Raw genomic sequence first — 21,073 nt, forward strand, 5'->3', positions numbered from 1 at the left:
TTGAATAGGTACCTGTTGCTTGTTTATGTAATCTCCTGTTTCCTCCTTTTAACAATTTGTTTTGTAAAATATCATATAAGGTTTTAACATGGAATCAGCAACTCACCCTTGTGGTCCCCAATGCAGAAGTCTGCCTTCTCAGTGGTCGTCGCGGGAGCGTAACATCATCTTCAACTGGACTTGATGGCCCATGTTTATGTTTTGGTAGGTCCAGTACATTATTTTTTCCTAAACTCTGCAACTCGGGGAAATCCGAAAGGGTAACTTGAAAGGCGGGTTTTGGAACAATTTCACTTTTTGGAACCTGCTTTGATTTCCTGTTCATAAATTTATTACACCTGTCTGTTTAAAACACACAAAGTCAAAGAAGCAAACCGTTTCTTTAGAAATCATTAAATTATATCTACATTTTTATTGCATCCATCTGCAATCTAAGCACAATGATAACTATTTTAGCTCAAACAATAACTTATGTAGAAAATTCTGCAACAATTGCAACACAGGTTACATCATCCAGTTATTTTGCAGTAAGCAAATTAGTTTATTACAGTTAGGGATCTACTTAAGTTGTGGCAAGTGAAAGGGATTTCCACAGGCCACATACAGAGCTGATTTCACAGCCTTTTTGTGACGAGCCCACCCCTCACTGCTGACTGGCCAAGGGGGTCCGGTTACCCCGCCCTTGCCACTGATTTGCCAAGAAGGCTGTCTGTTGTCTGCCCCCCCGGCCCTCATCGCTAATTGGCCAAGTCGGCTGTTCATCATGCACCTCCACCCTTCACCACTAATTGGTGGAGAGGTGTGGCCATGTGACGGGCAGCCCTCTTAGCAAATCAGTGGTGAGGATTGGTGGCAGGGCAGGTGGCCACCATCTTGGCTGCTCCCCTTTGCGTTGGCAACCCCCCCTCCCCCAGCAGGCTGTGAGGCCAGGAGGACCACTGGCTCCCACTGAGAAGCCAGCATTTTCTTTTTAGTAATTTTTTTTTATTTCATGGATTTTACAGACAATGCCTGATTCCACAGTTTCTGCAAAATCACAAATTAAGTATGTCCCTAATTATAGTTCTCTCTCAAAAAGTGAGTCACCTGAAGAAGTCATTTTTCCACATCTCTAAATCCGTGAATTTGGCACCTCTAGATTTAGAAGCATGCACTCAAACTAAACTAGGAGCTAATAAATAGCTAAGAATTTTAATTTCACTCTATATAATTTTTAATCAGGAAATATGTTATTTGTACCTTGATTCAAAGAATTTCTGCCATATGCAGAAGTTTGAAGAGATCTTCTATTTGCCATTTTGTCAAATGTGTCATTTCCTTCAGGCTTTTTCTTATCCAATTTCTGCTCATCATCTTTAGAACTCCTCTGTAGAAAATACAGCAATACGTTACATGACACACTTTTCAAGACTGGTGAAGCACTGACCAAATTCAGTGGAAAGCAATATCAGGAGGCCTTGACACAAGAGCAAGGGTCCACGCAAAGTGACTGGATGCAATTGCAGGAATGGTGGCCTGGACTGAAAAGCTCAGCCACACCCCCAATTGCAAAAGGCATGATAGACCAGCGATAATACAAATGGCTCAGCAATGCATTTTTGTTAGTTTCCCAGTTTTTGAACTTGCAGAACTCGCCCATTTCTCTCAATGTATTTCAGCAAATTCATCCTGAGGTGCCCACAAAAATTGGAAGCACAGTTGTGAGGCCTCCTCTGTTTTAATCCTAAAGGCTGGGGAAGAGGATAAGATGAAGAGGAAGAACTTCTAGCATCCACCCTTCCCCAGGCACCCATCTAATCCCTCTCCTTTGTGCCCTGTTGAGGCTTGTTGCTCAATGGAGGGTGCTTCAATAGGTCTCTTCTCCTCCTCATTCTTTCTACTTAACTCCCGGACATGGAGCCAACCAGGTGATCTTCTCTTCCTTTCTGAATGACAGCAGCTATTCCCAGCTCTCTTTTCACTCAGTGTCTAGTCCCTCCTTCTCATCCCATCCCCGCAAAAACTACTCTTGGCCAGTGTTTCCCTTATACTCTGAATGAAACTCAGACCCAACTTTGTCCACTGCTGTATATTACCTCTGGCCAATTCTGGGACAGCTTAGCTAGGCTGATGTGAACTATCTACAAAGGGTAGGCACAGTTTAACTTCGGGCAGAGATCTCACCTTAGGCAATATATGTTCTTTGGCCAATATTAATGCTACAAACTGCAGTACTTGTGAAACTACTGCAAGAATTGGCAGCCCTACACAGCACAATGCACATAAATAAAAAAACTGTTTACTTGAATCTTAGAAGTTTCATGCAATGATTTCTACTGGCCAAGGTTCTCTTACTTTACAAAACCTAAATTTAAAGCCAACATCAGATATAGACCAAAGATGTCAACATCAAAAATGCTGTTCACTGTTTTTACAAGACCTAATCATTATTAATTGTTATTAACAAGTATACATTGTTAATGTTAAAGTTAACAAAATATGAAAAAGACTGACTTAAGGTCATTTCTATTTAAAGCGTAGAACGTGCTCACCTTAGAAATATTCCTAGTCCCATGTCTGACTGGACACGTTTGTTCGATGTAGTCCTTAGCTATCTTGGAACGACTGTGGTATTTAAAGTCATTATGATCATGGTGTGAGCTGGCTATGGGATATACATTTGGTGCAACATCAGATGAGTAAGGCGAGTTGGAGTATTCACCAAGTGGAGCACTTCTCATAACACTACGAGATGTACTTTGAGAGAGAGATGAAGAGCCATCCCAGGACACGTCTTCAGTACACGCATGTTGCCTAAATAAACATACCATCCCTTAATGGAAGAATGTGTTCAATACCAAGGAAGATGTTTTACTAAGAACAGAATTCTCCACAACATCAATTAGACATTTATTCATTGCTAGGTAACAGCTTTACCAACAAAGGCACTACCAACAATGCCTAAAAATTAAACTGTTTTGGTATTGTTGAGGTGCTGCTGCTGTGATGATCCAGGAGACATGTGAGAAGCAAGAATTCTTGTGGGTATTATCTTTATCACGCCTGAAGAAAGAAGCTTGCTTATGGCTTCATACAGACATTCACTTTTTCCTGGGAGAGTTGCTGGTCTCCCAGGAGAAACCACCAGTGTACAGATGTTCAGGCTTTTTCTCTCAAGATAAAAATGGCCACTCCAAGAGAAAAATAACCTGGGAACAACCAAAGTTAAATCATTTCCAGGAGAGTTTCTCCTTGGAGAGCAAATGTCTGTACATGCTATATGTCTATACCAGACAAAGTTGGTTCACTGTAAGATATCACTCACAAGAATTCCCGACCCTCTAAAATTTAAAATGTTTTCATTTAACAGATGATTGAGAAATGTTATTAAATGTTTCTTTCTTGATATTTGAAAATATAAAAGTTCTATGAGTAACTATGTTACTCATAGTTTTTAGTTTTCTTTAAAGTTATACTTCCTTATTTCAGTTTTAAAATTTGTCACCAAGTCCTTTATTTAATTCTGGCAAGCTTCCTGCAGTGAAGAGGTAGCTTAAAATGACATGGGCTTGTAATTCTAATCTAAGTGATAAAACTACTGCACTTGACTTCAGAAAACTAAGTAAGGAACCTTGTTGTACAATAATATTTAAATCCAGAAGCATGAATATTGCAATCTAGAAAAGGATATAATCTGATAAAATATAATAAGGAATGCTTTAGATGGTAAGTGGTTGAAATACATTTCATAGCTTTAAAAAAAACTGTTAAATATGGCTTCTGAAAATACAACAAGATGATCAGTATGAAAAAAATGTTAATTTCATAGTATGGAGGGGTGTATGGGGGGGGGAGGGGGCACGTGCCCCCTGTGAGATTGGCCTTGCCAGCCAGGGAGTAGGGGCACTGAGAGAAGCGCTGGCCAGTGCCCAACCTGAAATTAGCACCCGCCGAACAGTGGGGGCTCTGAGAGAAGCACCACCAGCATTCCTCCCCCCAGTCAGCAACTGGCCGCTGCTGCCCCCCCAACCAGTCACCCTTGGTTAACTTATGCATGTCCAATTTGAAAAAACATTTTAAGAATGCACCAGATTCAAAGATTTAACAACTTCCTATTATCAGTTGTCTATTCCAGTCCAAAAAAACGATACTTTGGATAATGTATTTTACATTGTCTGTTGCATTTTTCTGGTAATAAAAGTTATTTTGACTTCAGTCCATCAAAATTTATACCCGGAAAGGGAAAGGATAACAATGATTAAGGTTTGACAAATCCTTAACAATGGAAACTTAATATAAATGCATCTGGATCACAATGCTGGTGCTTGCCACTAATTTTTTAATTTGGAAAATGTCATAAATCAAGCTGTAGTCACTCACTCACTGATCAAGTAACAACAATCTATTATTTGTTAACAATACCAAGATTGCCTATATGGGAAAACGAATCAGTCAAATATAAAACAAAAGAAAAGAGAGAGAACACAACATTTATAGGCTTTCAAAGATATAAATGAGCTTAATAGGCTACTGCCATTATGACCAAAATTAAACCAAAGATAATAGCTTCAAGAATCTACAATGGATTTCCACAGAATATTATGAATAAGCAACTGTTACAAGACTTGCTCACTATATTTTCCTGCATATCATTCTCCTGCCAAATAACACAAACACATTGCTTTGGGAAGACAGAATGAAGGAACTAAAAGGTTTTCCCAGAGTTGTGGCTGAGTCCTGACTCCCTGCAGAGTGCACCAATACATCAGTCCATATCATATTGGCACCGATAAAAGGAAAATTGACATTACCGGCAATCATCTTTTTTTGGTTGATGTGACTAATAATGTTGCTGATGAATGCTGCATGCAGGTACACAGCTGCAAGCATGCATGTGGCCAGGAGTGCAGCCCGGCAGCTTAGAGAGCGGCGTCCAGCCGGTATGTCTGTTGTGGGGAAGGAACGTGGGGAAGGGAAAGCAGCGTGCGTGGGGGCAGGTTGAGGCACCTGTGGTGAGAGAGGGAGTGGGGCAGGGGCAGGTGCTTAACAGCTGGGGCACAGCATGGGATGGAGCCGCAGCTCATCTGGGGGGCACAGAGGGGGCTGCTACCACCACTGTAAGCGTCCCCGGGGGAGGCATGGGGGCATGTGGCCCCCAGATCTGTGCGCGGGATAAGGACAGGCTGCCTACTGCAGTCTGGGGCCAGGGCTGTGCTCAGGCCAGGTGGGGTGGGCAGTGTTGGGAGAGGGAGCTACAGGGAGGGCTATGGTGAATTTTGGGGTGGCTGTACCTTCTCCCCCCCACCCCCCAGTGCAGCCTAGCCCAGTCCCACCCCCACTGGGAAGAGGCCAGTGGCAGCCCATAGCACACGGCGGCAGCCCGCCCTTGCCCCATGCACAGATCTGGGGGGCACATGCAACAGTGGGAGCCATCACCCCCTCCCTGCACCCCAGACATGTCATGACTCCACCCCACGTTCCAACCCAGCTGGGCAGCACCTGCCCCTCTCCCCTTTCCCCCAACAGACTTACTAGTCAGACACTGCTTTCCAAGCTAACCAGTTACATATCGGTAATTGGATCAGTATTAGCCAATATGGCTAGTTAATAATCGGCTATTGGTATCAGCCCAGAAAATCTTTATCGGTGCACCCCTACTCTTCAGCATCAGCAAAAGCTAGAGTTTTAACCCTCTTGTAGCTGCTGTAAAGTTTTTCCTCAGCCAAAAGCTACTGTCAATTTAGCAGTAGCTGTGAGAAGGTTAAAGCTGTAGCTCTGAACCTGAAGAGTGAACCTCCTTTTTCCTACATGGGGCCTGCAGGGAGACGAGCAAAGCCGCCATTACAGCATCTCTATGCTTTTATTCCTCCACTTCAATGCAGAAAAAAAATCAGCCTCCCCACTTAAGACATGAACCCAAATTTTGAAGGGCTGATTTTTTAGGATAACTGCATGTGACATGGGAGTAAATACAGTAATTCTTATCCTAATGCACATTAAAATATAGTGCTTTATTTCTAGATTTCTACACCTGAATAAAAAACAGGAATATTAAATGTATGTTCTTGATACTATTCTTACTAATTTCACCTTATAAACAATGTTTTGCCAAAAAATTAAAGCACCTTGAAGTCTCTTTATTAGACAATGGATACTCACTTTATAGTAAGCATTCACCCAAAGACAAGTTTCTCTATAGCTCATTATAAGTACCCATTATTTCTCCCAGCCATATTCATGGTGGCAATTCTACCACCTAAGGACTGATGCTCCATCTTCACTAAGATGCCTCTTACACTAGAAATTCTGACAACAGTGAGCAGTCACTACTATCAAGCCACTAGGGCAGGGGCCAGCAATCTTTACAAGCCATGGGGTGGAACAATCTGGCTCCAGTTCAACACAAGCCAAGAGGCTTTGGTGGTGTATCAGTGACAGGGGATTCTGCCTGCAACCATGCCAGCCAAACTACTGGGAGCTGCGTCTGCACTGCCATCAATTCTCCTTGGCCCCTGCTCCCTGGCTGTGGCACTGGCACAACTTTCATCTGGTGAGGAACTACACCAGGGCCAAGCAGCTGAGTCTGCACTGCTGTTGCTTCTCCCCACCCCAGCCTCCTGGCTCAGGCATGGATGCAGTGGGAAGCTGCCCAACCCTGGAGCAGATCCACACCAGCCGGAAGATATGCCCATGCTACAGTTTGGGAGGTAGAAGGGGAGGCAGGGAGAAGTGACACAGGTGCAGCTTCCAGCTGCCTGGCCCTTGTACAGAGGCTTGCTACCCAGCCCCAGCTTGGGAATAGGCACTGGCAAAGCCCTTCAGCCCCACAGGCCAGATCTAAAGGCTGACCCCTGCACTAGAGTGCATGAACATTCAGATAATCTGGCAGCTCCATTCAACTGCACAACAGCAGCTATTCCATCAGAGATCAAAAAACCCTGTGCAAGGACACCAGTTGCTGAACAGAACAGCACCCAGCTGCAGGCACAGGAATATCATCATGCACCTTCAGCTGAATGCCGGAAGCCTTGCTCTGCTAGATAGTTAGAATAAATGCCTGTAAAGTGGAGAATTCTGCTGCCACAAAGGCCACTATACGTGCACTCAAAACTGAGTCCTGACAGGAAAACCGTAGTGTAGACCAGGCTTTCCAGAGCCAAAGACCACATCTGAAACAAGTTGAGAAGTCACTTCAATGGAATAAGACTCCTCCTTTCTCTGTCATGCTCCATAGCAATGTCAGGCCCTTGGGAGTACATTCTGTGTAAGGATACAGTCCCAAGACAAGAAAAAAGCTATGCCATTACCCAGACTATGCACTTCTCTGAGTGCAATATAAATATTACTTCTTATGAACACTGCACTATCAGTGATAACTAGCTCCCCTCCTTGGTTTCCTATCAGCGGCCTTGCAAATGAAGGGAGCCAGTTAATTTCATAGCTGCTAATACCCCAGCAGCTAACAAAATTATAAATAATGTTATCAGCAGTTAGTGCTATGGTATTAACAGCCCCAAAGCCGACTAGCTCTCCTCATTCTCCAAGGTTTGTAGTAGCAGCTTTTAAACTATAAACAGAAAATTGGCACTGTTCTGCAATTAGCCAAATTGCACCCTTATCTGGTATGCATGTAAGTGGAATGTACTGTACCAAACTTATAAGCCTCTGATAGAAATGCAGAAGTCTAAACCATTAAATCACTAAACAATCGCTTCTACGGTTTGAAATTCTATAGCACCAGAGCTTCTAATTTAATTAGTATTTGTATGTTAATTAGTCCTTCAAATTTAACTAGAAGTATTAAAAGTCAAGACACCAGAAGGCTAAAATCCCCCAAGAAACAAGATTCAGAAAAAAATACATACTTATCCATAGATGGTTCCTGAACAAATGGGTAGCATGTAGTTAAGTACCTAGGCAAGACACATGCTTCTGAGGGTTCTGACCATGCCACTGTTACCGTCGCATATTTTGGGACAAACGGTTTGACCTCTGCTGATAACTTGATGCCCTGAGAAACAAAAGGGTTTTTGGCTACATGCATTTTGAGATTAATAAAATAAGCAAAAAAACCTCATCTCAAACTAACTCAGAAAACAGTTAGTTTGTTCACTGTCACTAATAAAATAGGTGGAAAACAACAAAGTTCTCAAAAAAGGATTGAAAGTGTGGGGATGGAAGAGGGGAGGGGGGCGGAGAACAAACACCAAGGAAGATTTGATTGCTATAAAACAGAGGTGCTCAAACTCGGGCCTGCGGACCAGATCCAGCCCTGAGGTCATGTCGTTCAGCCTGTGGGTCTTCCCACAGGTCTGAAAAGTTGAGGCAGGTTAGTGGCAGCATTAATTGCAGCTTCCCCACTGCCAAATTTCTGGACCTGCTGGGAGCCCTGCAGGCCAGATGACATGACCCTGTGCACTAGAGCATGCTGGCTACGTATCAAAAATGCTAGAAGTGTATTTAATATACAAGAGTAAAATAATTAATATAAGAATCATTCAATTTTAAAATTAGTCACTTTCTTTGCAGTCTTCCCAGCACATGATTAGCAATATAGTAAGAAACATATCTACACTTGTAGCAACTACAGCGATCAATGTGTTTTTAAAGTTGGATCAAATCTGAGAGTTGCACTGGTTTTTAATGTGGCTTTCAAAGCACTAATTTACTGATAATAACATGCATGATTCTGTACTCCTTCTGGAGTGCCATCAGCATCAACAGAACATACATTTGTGAAGAAGCTTCTAAATTAGGTCCAGCATGTATTTATGATGGCACTACCTGTGGCACACCAGTTTGAGCTTGGAGGAAGTAAAGTATTGAATAACTTATTTTAACAGATGCTGTTTATACTAACATAACTGTTTACATATCTCTTTACAACTGAGATACTATGGCAAAATGTCCTTTTTTGTTCTCATTGTTTAAACAGTAAAAAACATAATTTAAATTAATTACTGTATGCATGCAAGAGCACATTAAACTTTGCTTGTAAAACATTTGATCAACACTGGATCAAGTATGTACATGAATTTATTGGACTAAGTATGCCCTCTGGTGGTTAAGCAAACACTAGGAAAACTGGGAATTTACTAAAGAGGTTTGCGTAACCTGGTGGTGCTCAACCTTTTTGCCCAGTGAGCGGGATGGGCAATGCCTGGTTCGTCTGCAAGTCAGATGCAGCTGGTGGTCCTAATCCGGCACCCGGGGCTGGCACAGCTGGACTCCATCTGGCCATATGGAGAGGGAGCAAGAGATAGCCTGGCCCCAAACTGGCACAGGAGGGGGAGGGGGGCCAATGGCCATGGCCCAGCCCATACCCAGCCCTTTGGAAGGGGGGGTGAGGCATGGCCTGGCTCTGATCTGCTGCAGGGCTTGGGAATGTGGCAGCAGGGCAGCGTGGCAGTATTAATGGTTACTACTCTCCTGCCTGCAAATTCCCCAACCTATGGGGAGTCCCGTGGGCTGGATGCCATTGCTCTGCAAGATGCATTTGGCCTCTGAGCTGGAGGTTTGAGCAGCCCTGGGGTAACCCAATACACAATGCAGATAATCATTTTCTCTTTAATTCATGAGTTAGTCAGGAAGCTTTACCTCAGCTGCTCTCATGCTTATCCTGGCTGTTTTGAAATAAGATGTGAATGTAACAATGAAAACTAGTACGTGAAACATTTATGCCTATTTGAACATAACAACTCTACATTATGTTGAAGTTAATACTTAGTTACTGGTCAGATAAATGAGGTTAGCACAGAACAGCAATAGTAAAATTACTCCTGATTTAGGGTTGATCCTGAATGTCAGAGAGACCTCAGCCTGACTGGAAACCACACTGGGAAATCTCTAGGGCATCTGGTGCCCTGCGCATTATTGCGGCATGTTGTATGTGAAGTGTAACTACGAGGTCATGGCTCCATGAACGAGCGGAGCGTGAGAACAGCCTACAGGCCTTGTCACATGGTCACAGTGGGCGGCTCCTGGAGCTCTGCACCCCTGGGCTGGCCACACTGTAGCACCTTAAACTGGCCTGAAGTGCTCATTAGGCAGCGCAAAGTGATACAGCCTCGCCAGGAAGATCTCTGACCCACAGTACCTGTCTCCTGTCATGCGCAGGGGCGGCCACGCTGGGCTCCACTGTTGCATAAACACTCTCCCCCCCGGTGCTGCCAGGTGTCCAATAATTATTGTATTTGTACAATAATTTCAGCCCTTGTGCAATGTACGACCAACAGCAGTAAACAGGTTCAAAAAGTGGGATCATTTTTGAGGCAGCTAATGGATGCAGCATATGCAAAACTTAAGTCTCTCTCGGAGAGTGTTATCCAACTTTTGGGTTTGCTGCCAGCTCTTTCTTATGACTACTTGCCTCGAAATAAAGAAATGCTTCTTCACCTTTGGTGACCCAATTCTCTCTCGCTCACTGGGGAGTGGCAATATAAAGCACCTAAGACTTATTTGCAGACTGATTTGCATATTTTTCAGCGTACGACAGTGTTATAGAAAATACGATCAATTTTGAGCTTCCAATATATAATTTTGTATTTAAGACCTGGCAACAATGCCCCCCTACCCCTTGTGGCTGCCACCCCGGGGGCACCCACCGCGCAGCCGGTGAGGGGGGAAAGGGGTCCGTGGGCGGGAGCCGCTCTGCCCGGTTCCCAGGAGTGCGGTGCTCCCTTACCTGCGCGTCGCGACCCGGGCCCGGCTGCCCCCGCGAGGACATGGCAGAGATGACTCCCCTTTACTGTCCCGCACAACCCCGGCCCCGACTCCAAGCCCCTCAGCCGCGCGCCAGAAAGACGTCAGCAGCGCGGCGCAGTTCGATGACGTTGCGCAGCCGAGCCAGAAGCCGGGAGGGGCTGAAAGAGCCAGGTGGCTGGGGTTTGGCTTCGCGCTGAGGCTGTGCGCGGGGGGAGGGCTGGGTGTGGAAGATGTGAAAGATGCTGTAGCTGGAAAGTGCTTGGAAATCTGGCATTGGGCAGAGGGCTTGTGCAGACTCCCCCCAGCGTTTGACTCTTGTGGCCTGTGACCAGAGACGTGCCGGAACTGAGGGCTTGTCATCCCTGAAGGGCCTCGTGTGGTTTTGTTTTATTTGATCAGATCTTCCCATCCCTCCTGCGGGTACTTCCCAGAGTGAGAACTGCTCAAGACCAGGGGCAGCTGAAGACTTCTTGCCTCTTTCCTATTAAAGACTAAGGCAAGGGTTTATCCCAGCTCCCAGTCTCAGAATTTAGGCTAGCGAGGAGCTAATCCCTACAGCTGGTGCTCAAATCCTAATTTCAGTTTCTGGGAGGGAAACACAGCCATCGTGTGCCAGATACCAAGTCAACAGGCATATCCGCAAGATGCTCTGCTTGAGCCAATCTGCCATCGCCCTGGAAAGAAATCCTAGTGCCTCCAAAGAGACGGGAATGTTTGTAAAGGCAACAAGAGGTAGTGACATGAAAACTGATTTAAGAGCCAGACTTCAGATGTATGATGTACTTAAGTCCCGGTTGCTGTATGGGACAGTAAAGGAGACCCACCCCTTAACAATTATAGGGCTTTAAATTAACCCATAGGCCAGGTACATGGAGACTGGACTGTCATAGCAGCAAGGAACTTAGATTTTTTTACTATCAAGCATGGTAGTAGAGGTAGAGGGTAGTTTTGGGATGCTTATTTGACACGTGAAGTGGTTGCTGCTCCTTGCTTCTTTAGTGCTCACTGCACTTTTTAGACAATCCACCCGTATTAAGGCGTGTGTGAGAGGACCAAATAATGCAAGTCAAGGTGATCAGCAGGCTAGTAAGCTTCCCCAAGCATAGGTCCTACTAGGTTAAGAAGTTTTGACTAGCACACCACTATAACTTTAGACCAACATCTAAAAATTCTCTTCCATGGTTTTAGAAATTCAGTGAAAGCAGTTTGTTCTTTCACCTCAAACCTTAAGAAGGAATTTAAATGCCAAAGTCCACACTGAGCTTTGGAGAAAGACAAGCAACACAATATGCAACATTTAAACTTTATTAAACAAAGTAGTTCATTGAAAAGACAAATAGGCACTTATATTAAGAGTAAAGAAAAAGATAACTTCATTAGTCTGAACACCATAGCAGCCTACTTGGAATTGCATTTGACTGAGCTCTGTTGCTGTGAATAATACAGCTCATGCACAGGTATGGATGTAGGTTTCATACATTTTTCAAGTATTCACTGAATACTACCAACATATATACACTCATATACATAAAGTTCCAGAAGATTTGAAAGAAGATTTCCAGAAATAAAATTTCACTTTTGCTGTTCTTTCGGAAGTGGTCTTCTAAAGAGAAGGATGTGTGGTTCTGTGGAAATAAGAAAACAAAAACTAAGCCAAACCAAGTTTAAGTACACTACCTATACAGAGGTAGAGGTAATTCGGTTTAAATCAACCTCACCTATGTGCAGCAGCTTTCCAGTGCTGCTAGTTTTAATTAAGTGGTTTGTTTGTTTTTTTTTAAATGTACAGGCAGTCCTCAGACTTACAACAAGACAGTTTTCAGGAACCAATTGCAAGTCAAAGTGTTGTAACAGAACCAATTTTTCTAATAAGAAACAATGTTGTAAGTGGGGGATTGGTTCCCGAACCAAGGCCCGATACCCTATTTTCACCAAAAATACCCCAGAAGTTTGTGCTTATTCAATTATAGATGAGTAATATAGCTACATTAATTGTATTTATATTGTAAATAGTAATCTCATTGATTTGGAAGGACTTCTTTGAGGTGACTTTGGTGGACTTTTTGAAGGGCTCTTGGCTGGAGATCTCTGGGGAGTCTTGGCTGTAGGTTTTTCTGGAGTCTTGTCTGCTTTCTTAAAGAAAGTGTACAAGGAAGTTTGGACAGATGTTCTCCAGGAAGATGGGTGTGACAGCAAATTTGTTTGCTGGCATGGCGTCGCGTCAGATCAAGCATTGTAAAGTCGAAACTGACTTTAGAAAGTTGAAACAGGGTGTCAATTTATAAAACATTGCAAGTATGAATTGTAACTCGAAACATTCTAAGTCGAGGACTGCCTGTATATGTAGTGCTTTCAGAATCACCCTTCATTTACACTTTGAAGAAAACTTCAAAGGGTGCCTAAAGTACTTCGCTCTTGAAATTTCACCCTTCATACCAAAGGTATAGATGGCCCTTGAAATTAGAAGTGGCATTACGCGTTACATTTCTGTGAATGCTCAAGCTTTAGATCCCTGGAGATTTAGAATGCCAAGTGATAAAAGCATCACTGTTATTAAACAAAAAACAAGAACTGATCAGTTCTTTGGCTTTGTCTCAAGTTGTACCCATTTTAGAGGTCAGATCTATACCAAGAATTAGAGAGTTTTACTGTACTAACAAATCCATGTTGAAGTTGTGTGGTGCTGCTGTAAAAAACAAACAAACAAAAACAAAACATAAAAACAAAAAACTTTCCAATACTGTATGGATGTGTTATATTGGTATAAGCCATCCCAGCAAAAATGTTTTTCTAATAAGCTGCATCCACAGAAGAGTTTGCTAGCATGGCAACAGCCAGGCAGTTTATCTCCGTGTAGAACTAGATCTTTGCAAATACCGTATTTACTCAGATCCAAGACAAAGGTGTCCTCCCCGCAACCCCCTAAACATGAGAGAAAAAGCCTCGTCTTGGATTTAAGTACCGACCCAAAAGCTGCTGCTGTATGGCCAGGACCAGTCAGGCATGCCCTCCACACAGTACACTGGGCCAATCCAGGGCATGGAGTGGGTAGTGGGAGTGATCCACCACAGGCACCATTATACATTACATGCCAGGTTAGCTCCATGCTCTGGGGCCAGGGCCACAGCCTAGGGTGCCCCCCTACTACTTAGCAGCTGTAGAGGGGCAGGCAGTAGAGAGCTTTCCCCACTGCAGCAGTGATGGGAAGAAACTTAGGAAAACCTTCTAATAATTAGATTTTATACATGAGAAAATTATTTATATTCAGATTCATTCCACCTATTTGGAATGAAATTCACCTATTTATATTTTACATAAATATAAATTATGTATAGAAAAATGTGACAGGGTAATCTTAAACAAGGCAAATATGGTAAATCAAAGACCAACAGGAGAAGTGGGCTGCACCAATCTAAAGTTAGCATGTATATTGGTTTACTTGATTAGACTTCCTAAAAGTTAAGAGGCATATTTGTAGTCTCAGTACATTAGCCAAGTGATGTTTTCAAGATTTCCATACTGCATCCGACTTAAAAGAATCAGTTAACTTTTCTCTATTAAGATGTAGTAAGAGATTCAAGTTTCTCCTACTGCCACGAAATCACCTGCAGTTCATCACTGCCTTTTAAAATTCAGTTCATGGCAGCATTAATCGACACCATTGTAATAAGAACCAAAAATAAAGGTCTGGACTCTGGACATTTGTATACAGATCATCTAAAGCAGGAGCAGGCAGTTATTTTGGGCAGAGGGCCATTTACTTTGTTTTGGCAAGCCATTGAGGGCCACGATAGGCAGCCCAGGGCAGATTAATATTAATTTTCTAAATTTTTTAGGGGCCCCGCAGGCCGGATAGAATGGCCTGGTGGGCCGCATCTGGCCCCACCCCAATCTAAAGTGTTAACTGTATAAACATCTGTTCAACTTTTAGTACCAATTTGTTAGAAGCAATCCTACTCAGTAAGGCATATTCATAGCATCTTAAAAAAGGCTTATGAAAGCTCATGCCTCTCTGAATCAAGTGTACAAGAGGTGCCATTCTGCCTTGCCTTTTACATGACTTCAGGTACAGATAACTACCCCCCTGTAGAATTGTTATGTCTGTACTTTTAAGAGTTAGACCAGAGTAATCCGACAAGCTATTGATTCTACAAGTCCACATTTTAAAACAACAGCTTCAAACAAGCTGTTGTTTTGATGCCTACTGATAAGGGCCAGGGACAATGAGCAACTGAGCAATTATACTTGAAGGATTCAGAGGATTTGTTAGCCTCCAGAAGAGATTAAAGAAATTCAAAAACAATCCTTGAGCTTTTTTCCAAAAAACCCACCAATTTTCTTCATTCCTTTTAAGACCACCTTGGGGCTAGAGTAATGCAAGTGTCAGGTCCTTCCTTATGCCTGCTTGAATCTTCTCTTGTGGATACAGAGGTGTACCTCTATACTAACCTTACCCCTCTATAGTGTAGAGGGTAACAAGTTGCTTATCACTGGAGTCATCTAAAAGCTGCATTTGTCAACACATGGGTCACAACCTAAAAGCGGGTTGCAAGAATATCTGAAAAGGTCATGAACAATCACAGAAAAATGTGGGAAAGTGCAGGTTTCCCATTGCAGGCTGGCAGAGTTCCAGCCTACAAGGGGCTTCTTAGGGCTGGGCAGAGTGGGAGGAAGGCAATCAGGCAGGGGGTGCCACATGCATATGGCAGCCAGGCAGGGTAGAGAACAGCTTCTGTAGCCCCCCACAGGTAAGTCTATGGAGGGTGGGGCCCACAACTGACTTGGCAGATGTGGGACGCACATGTCTCCTCAGATTTGCATGGGGCTGCAGCCTGGCTGGGTTAGCACAGGCAGGAGCCACTTCTGTGACCCAGCAGGTGGGTCCCAGCACAGCAAGACTCGCTGCTGCCATGGTCATGAACCCTGTGCTAGCCATGGCACTAGCTGCACGAGGAGCAATGGGGTAGGGGGCACACTGCCCTCGCCTCCTCCCACCACCAGCTGCTTGTGCACTGGGCCATGGCTCTACCCGGCTGCCATGGCCCAGCTGCCACCGCCACCGGTCCCCTCAGGCTGCCTATGCTGCTTACCACCCAACATCCCTCTGGGGTAGAGCTGCAGCCTGAAAGGAGCGGCAGCAGCCAGCCAAGCCATGATGTGGGATAGAGCTATGGCCCAGCACACATGCAGCTGGTGGCAGAAGGAAGCAAGGGTAGCGTGGCCAACCACACCCCCCATTACTCCTCATGCTGCTGGTGCCACAACTGGCACAGGGTTCATGGCAGTGGCAGCAGCCAGTCTCATCACCCCTCTCCATCCTCCCACACTAGGATTCATCCACTGGGCCAGGGGTGGCTCCTGTCCGTGTTGGTCCAGTCAGGTTGCAGCCCCATGCCTGCTGTGGGCACACAAATTGGGGGCAGGGGCATGTACCCCCCACCCTCACACACTGGGTGTGGGGTGACAATGACAACAGGACTGTGGGTTGGGAGTGAGGGGCACCAGCAGGGCCAGAGGGCTGTTTTACTGGGTCAGGACTGGCCACCAATGTTTACAGATGGGTCCTGGTACAAGAAAGGTTCAGTGAGAAGCACTGATCTAAGGAGTGCTATCAAGTGTAAACCAATAGGAAAAGTTCTCCAAATTCCTTTTCTTTTTGTGGGGGGGATACATAAGTACACATATTTCAGAGTGTATTCTTCAGGAATAAAAGAACCTGTTGAGTCTGTTACTTTCCAGACCAGTTATATTTGCAGCTACAAAATTCTTTATTTACCTGGCTCATGGATCATGTAGTGAACCCACCCAAGACTTTGCTGGACACCAAGTCTTCTCCATTCCTCTTCAGTCATCAGATGTGTTTTTGGTACTTGCTTTGAAAGTTCTCTGGGCAACATAACATGTCTGTTGGAGACAACATCATCAGTTTTGTTGATTACCCTGGGAGCCTGCTGGCTAAAATTATACTGCTATCCCTCAGACCCACGCTTTAAGCACAGCTCCAAGCCAGCCAAGTACCAAGACCAGCGTGAACTTCAACCAATTAAGAACCCATACACAAGCCCATTTGCCTATATCAATTCATATGAAAAAAACTGAAAGCTAGATTTTGTACAAGTTGAGAACAATTCTGCTAAGTATTAGAGATGCACTGATACATCTGTCTGATATCCGATCGGCACCGCTATAAAGAAAATTGATCACATTGGAAGTTGCCCCAATGTGGCCAATAAATGCCCGTGCACGCGTACAGCCGCAGCGCAGTATGCAGGCAGCAAGGAGCACAGCTTGGCACCTTAGAAAGCTGAGTACAGCTGGTAAGTCTGCTGTGGTGGAAGGGGAGGCTCCTACTGCCACCCAGCACAAGCACACCCCAGCCCCTGCTGCAGAGCCCCACGCAGCCCCACCCTGTACAGATCTGGGGGCACATGCACCCTCCCCTCCCCCAATGCCCTCCTGGGGTGTGTGCAGCAGTGGGAGCTGCCCCCCACTTGGCACCCCCCAGAAAAGCCATGGCTGTCCCATGCTCCGCCAGGGCAGCGCCTGCCCCATTCCATCCTTCACTGCAGGGGCCTTTATCTGCGCCCCTGCCTCCACATCCCTTCCCTTCCACCAGACTTACTAGCTGCACACAGCTGTAATCAGAAATCGGATTGGTATCGGTCGACATGCCTCCTTAAAAATAGGCTATCAGTATTGGCCCCCCAAAATCTGTTGGTGCACCCTCAAGTACTGTGCATTCCCTGTCTTGCAAAGTTTCTGCTACAGTGCCCTCACTGAAATACATAAGTCAAAGACATTTGTTCCCATGTCTTTCAGACTATTTAGAACAGAATGCTTCCCAGAATTAATTGTTGTCACATTATCTAATGAAATAAGGAAAACAGAGAGGAAGGGGAAAGGGTATAAAGCAACACATATGCTACCTGACGAAGTGAATAACTGTGTCTGCAATGTATTTACCAGTGATCAAAGTTTGACCTTTGTTTGGTTACTGTTTACTTATATGCAGATCATCAGCAATCTCTCAAGACTAGGACACTTCATTGATCTACATAGCACTGTAGTGGTGTCATTACTAAATACCCTATTAGACATTAGCAATGTCTACTGACTCAAGCCAAAAAACTTGTATGACAAGAAATTCAGCCAACTGCTAACTCAGGAGACTTTAACACTCCCACGGATGGCTTCCTCCTACAATCACATAATAGGGGCAGAGTGTTGCAAGAGTGAGGGTTCAGGAAATAAGACAAGAAATAGGTGTAACTGTTCTACTTGAAAGTTTGTCTCCTCCGTCTTCTAACTAGAATTGATCCAAGCACAAAATTGGGGGAGAGGGGGAAGAACACTTTGTGCCTGAAAGCATCTCATGTGTCTTCTAACTATAGAGTTGATTCATTGGGATAAAAACCCAGCAGACTTGCACAAAATCCTTTGAAGTATGTTTTGACAACATCAAGATCCTGTGTTACAGAAGCACAGCCAGGAAATAGGAGCTCTTAAACCACACTGTGATTAGGGAATAGGAGAAATTCAGCACACACCATCTCAGTTCAAGTACTCCCAGAGCCCAATGTTGTGAAGGCAGCTTACCCTTGGGGCGAGGGGATGAAAGGTATTCTAACGCAGTGTTTCTCAACCCACAGCTCTTGGGCCAGAATTGAGTCACAAGAATATATGCGAGGGTCGCAAACAAGCTTTTCAAATGGATTCTCCTTACAGAAGAGAAACTTGGGAAACTATGTCTTTTCCCTTGCAGATTGGCAGAGTTCCTGTGAGGGGCTGCTTGGGGCCCCCCTTCTTCACACTCCCCCCTGCCCCACACACTAGGGGGTGGGGTCTGGGGGCAGCGGGTCAGAAGTGAGGGGCACTGGGTTGGGTCTGGCCACCGATATTCATAAACGGGTCCTCGTACAAAACAGGGTGAGAACCACTTTTCTAACAGACTGAAGCTTCGCCTAATCTCTTTAAACACAATTAAGATAAAGCTACCTAGGCAATAGTCTTGCTGGCAGGACTAGCCCATGGCTTTATCTGTGCAGGGTAACACAGCAAGTGGTGCCCGTCTTGATGGCTCCTTATGACCCCTGTGAGGAGCTTTCCCCATGGGAGTTGAGACTTAAAACAGACCTTGAAGTTAAAAAAAAAATACCTGCCCACCCAACATGAAATACAAGCCCTTAATGCTCTTGGTGCCCTGACAGGAACCACATGGCCGGCACAGCTTTCCAGGGCAGGTGCTCTGGCCTGAATCCTGAAGCAAGGGGAGGAAACTGAACTGGCCCAGGAGCTGTGCTGAGGGCTCAAGCCCGGGGGGTGGTGGCGCTCGGCAGCAGCTCTCTCCATGCCCCCGCTGGGGGGGCAGCCCCTGCCCCTCCCTCCCCCCCAGCCCCAAACTGCTGCTTTCCCTTCGGGCATGAGATGAGCAAGCAATTCCCCCGGCCGCCGCGATGCCAGGCACCTCCCCACCCCTCCCAGCGCCCCCTCCGCCCGGGCCCGTTGTTCCGTCCCGCTGCAGCCGCGCCCTGCGCCCGGCCCCTTTGTGCCGTCCCGCTGCAGCCGCGCCCTGGCCGCCCCTCCCGGGAAGGCGCCCCCTCAGCAGGGCCCCGCGCAGGGAAGCGAGGATGGCCCAGGCTCGCACCGGTACTCGTACTGCTCGTCGAAGTACTTGTCCGAGTAGTAGATCTGCTTGTGGGCCATGGCGAAGGCGGCGGCACAAACGCAGCTCCGGCTCCCCTCACGCGCGACACTCGCCGACTAACTGCCCGTCCTCGCGCCCGACCCGGTTTGAATCCAACTGCTCAACGCCCATTGGCGGGCAGCGTCAGCCAATCGCGGGAGGCGCGGCCCCGGCACCCGCGTGCGCCGCGCGCCCCACTCACAGGCCTCCGCTGTGTGAGGGGGTGACGTCAGGGTGTGACGGTTGGGGGCGGGGCGGGGCGTAGAGCTCTCCTGCTGGTGGAGGGGTGTTCCTGGAGACGCGTCGCTACTGCGCGTGAGCCCCGGCGGCGCGGTGATTGGCTGGCCCACACTACGGGCGGTTGGGGAGCTGGGCGGTTGCAGGGGTTTGTGGAGCGGGCTTTAGCCGCGGGGTGTTGGCGCGTGAGCCAATGGGCTCCCGAGCCCCGCTCCCTTCGCCGGCCACTGCGGTCTAGCTCACCTCGGAGGCGGGCGCTGCGGAGGCCTCCTGTGTGCCTGGGGGCGGGGCTGGCCTGGCCGCGGCGCTTGACTCGGCAGCGCCCTTAGTGGGCTGCAGCCCCCTGAGGCAGGTGGGCGAGTCGTCAGTGACTTGCCAGACAGAAACCCCCCCCGCCTTGGGGCATGGGGCAAGACTCAAGTTCAGTGCCTTTGTTCAGCCTGGGGCGAGTCATTTAGCCTCCTCGATTCCTCCCAGCTGTGAAATGGGCACAAGGGCAAGTAAGGACCTTGCAAAGGAGGCGTGAGGGGAATGTGTGAGACCCAGGCATCCCAGTTTTTCCATCTGTTCAGTTGATCTAATAAAGGATACCACGTTTACCCAAAGATCCTTGTCTGCATATGACCTCAGACCAACAGGGCTACAATCAGCACCCCTGCACTCAAGCAATGGGCCTCTTATTAGATGTTATATGATTATGCTTAGTTCTTCTCCAAACCCAGTGGTTCTCAACCTTTTTTGTACCAGGACCCACTTGTAAACGTTATGGCCAGTCCTGACCCAGTGCCCCTTGCTCCCGACCCCAGTCGCCCAGTGTGTGGGCCAGGAGAGGGTGTGTGGGGTATGGGGCAGCCCCTTGCAGGAACTCTGCCAGCCTGCAAAGGAAAAGCCATGTTTTCCCATGCTTTTCTCCTTTAAAGGAGAATCCATTTTTCAACTTTGTTTGCAACCTACTTTTGGGTCGTGACTGATGGGTTGCGAAACGCCTAACCTACCAACAGTGTAAGCATTTTATCTTGTTTGAGCTTGAGGGCTTGTCTACACACTGCAATTTAATTTAATTTTACAGCTGTGGTTATGATTGTAAATTGAAGCCCTTGTCTAGTCAGCCGTCTCTAGAATCAGTCTCCACATCCCTGTGTTCCTCCACATAGGTGGGATCAGTTGACCCAATACTACTTCTGAATTCGGTGGTGTCAAACAGGTGGTAGACCTCGCAACTACTCTCCCTTTCTTTCAGGCTTGTGGGAGAGGCACCAGAATAGTTTAGGATAATACGGCATCGCAGTTTGGAAAAGGACGAGAAATACTGCAGTAAGACCTAATGCTATCTATCAGTTTACTTAAAGATATTTTATTCAGTCTCCTTTAATACCCCTCCCAGTTGCCTCACATACGTGTTAAACAGGAGTCCGATTGACATAGAGCCTTATCACATCTTGTAAAAAGAGAACAAAAAATAGAGGACAA

At 46.1% G+C, this 21,073-nt stretch overlaps 2 protein-coding genes across 4 annotated transcripts in view; both read right to left on the reverse strand.

The window, feature by feature from the left end:
• The window catches only part of SECISBP2 (SECIS binding protein 2), a 44,691-nt gene extending 33,911 nt beyond the window's left edge, over positions 1-10,780 (reverse strand). For both annotated transcript variants that reach the window (XM_006022394.2, XM_006022393.2), the window contains exons 1-5: positions 10,664-10,780; positions 7,845-7,990; positions 2,532-2,793; positions 1,240-1,366; positions 107-342 (exon numbers count right to left, since the gene is read on the reverse strand). In XM_006022394.2, coding sequence (XP_006022456.1) covers positions 107-342; positions 1,240-1,366; positions 2,532-2,793; positions 7,845-7,990; positions 10,664-10,705 — 813 coding nt within the window. In that variant the 5' untranslated portion in view covers positions 10,706-10,780. The remainder of the gene's footprint in view (positions 1-106; positions 343-1,239; positions 1,367-2,531; positions 2,794-7,844; positions 7,991-10,663) is intronic.
• A 1,200-nt stretch (positions 10,781-11,980) lies between these two features.
• On the reverse strand, positions 11,981-19,504 carry CKS2 (CDC28 protein kinase regulatory subunit 2). 2 transcript variants are annotated; one of them, XM_006022396.2, is made up of 3 exons: positions 19,340-19,504; positions 16,460-16,587; positions 11,981-12,308 (listed from the first exon to the last, which is right to left on the reverse strand). In XM_006022396.2, the coding sequence occupies exons 1-3, from the start codon at positions 19,384-19,386 to the stop codon at positions 12,256-12,258; spliced, it is 228 nt and encodes a 75-aa protein (XP_006022458.1). In that variant the 5' UTR covers positions 19,387-19,504; the 3' UTR covers positions 11,981-12,255. The 2 variants fall into 2 exon arrangements, with proteins under 2 accessions (XP_006022458.1, XP_006022457.1); XM_006022395.2 differs by having other exon boundaries at positions 19,328-19,504.
• Positions 19,505-21,073: the final 1,569 nt, after the last annotated feature.

The sequence above is a fragment of the Alligator sinensis genome, unplaced genomic scaffold (genome assembly GCF_000455745.1).
Source record: "Alligator sinensis unplaced genomic scaffold, ASM45574v1 scaffold665_1, whole genome shotgun sequence".
NCBI lineage: Eukaryota > Metazoa > Chordata > Crocodylia > Alligatoridae > Alligator > Alligator sinensis.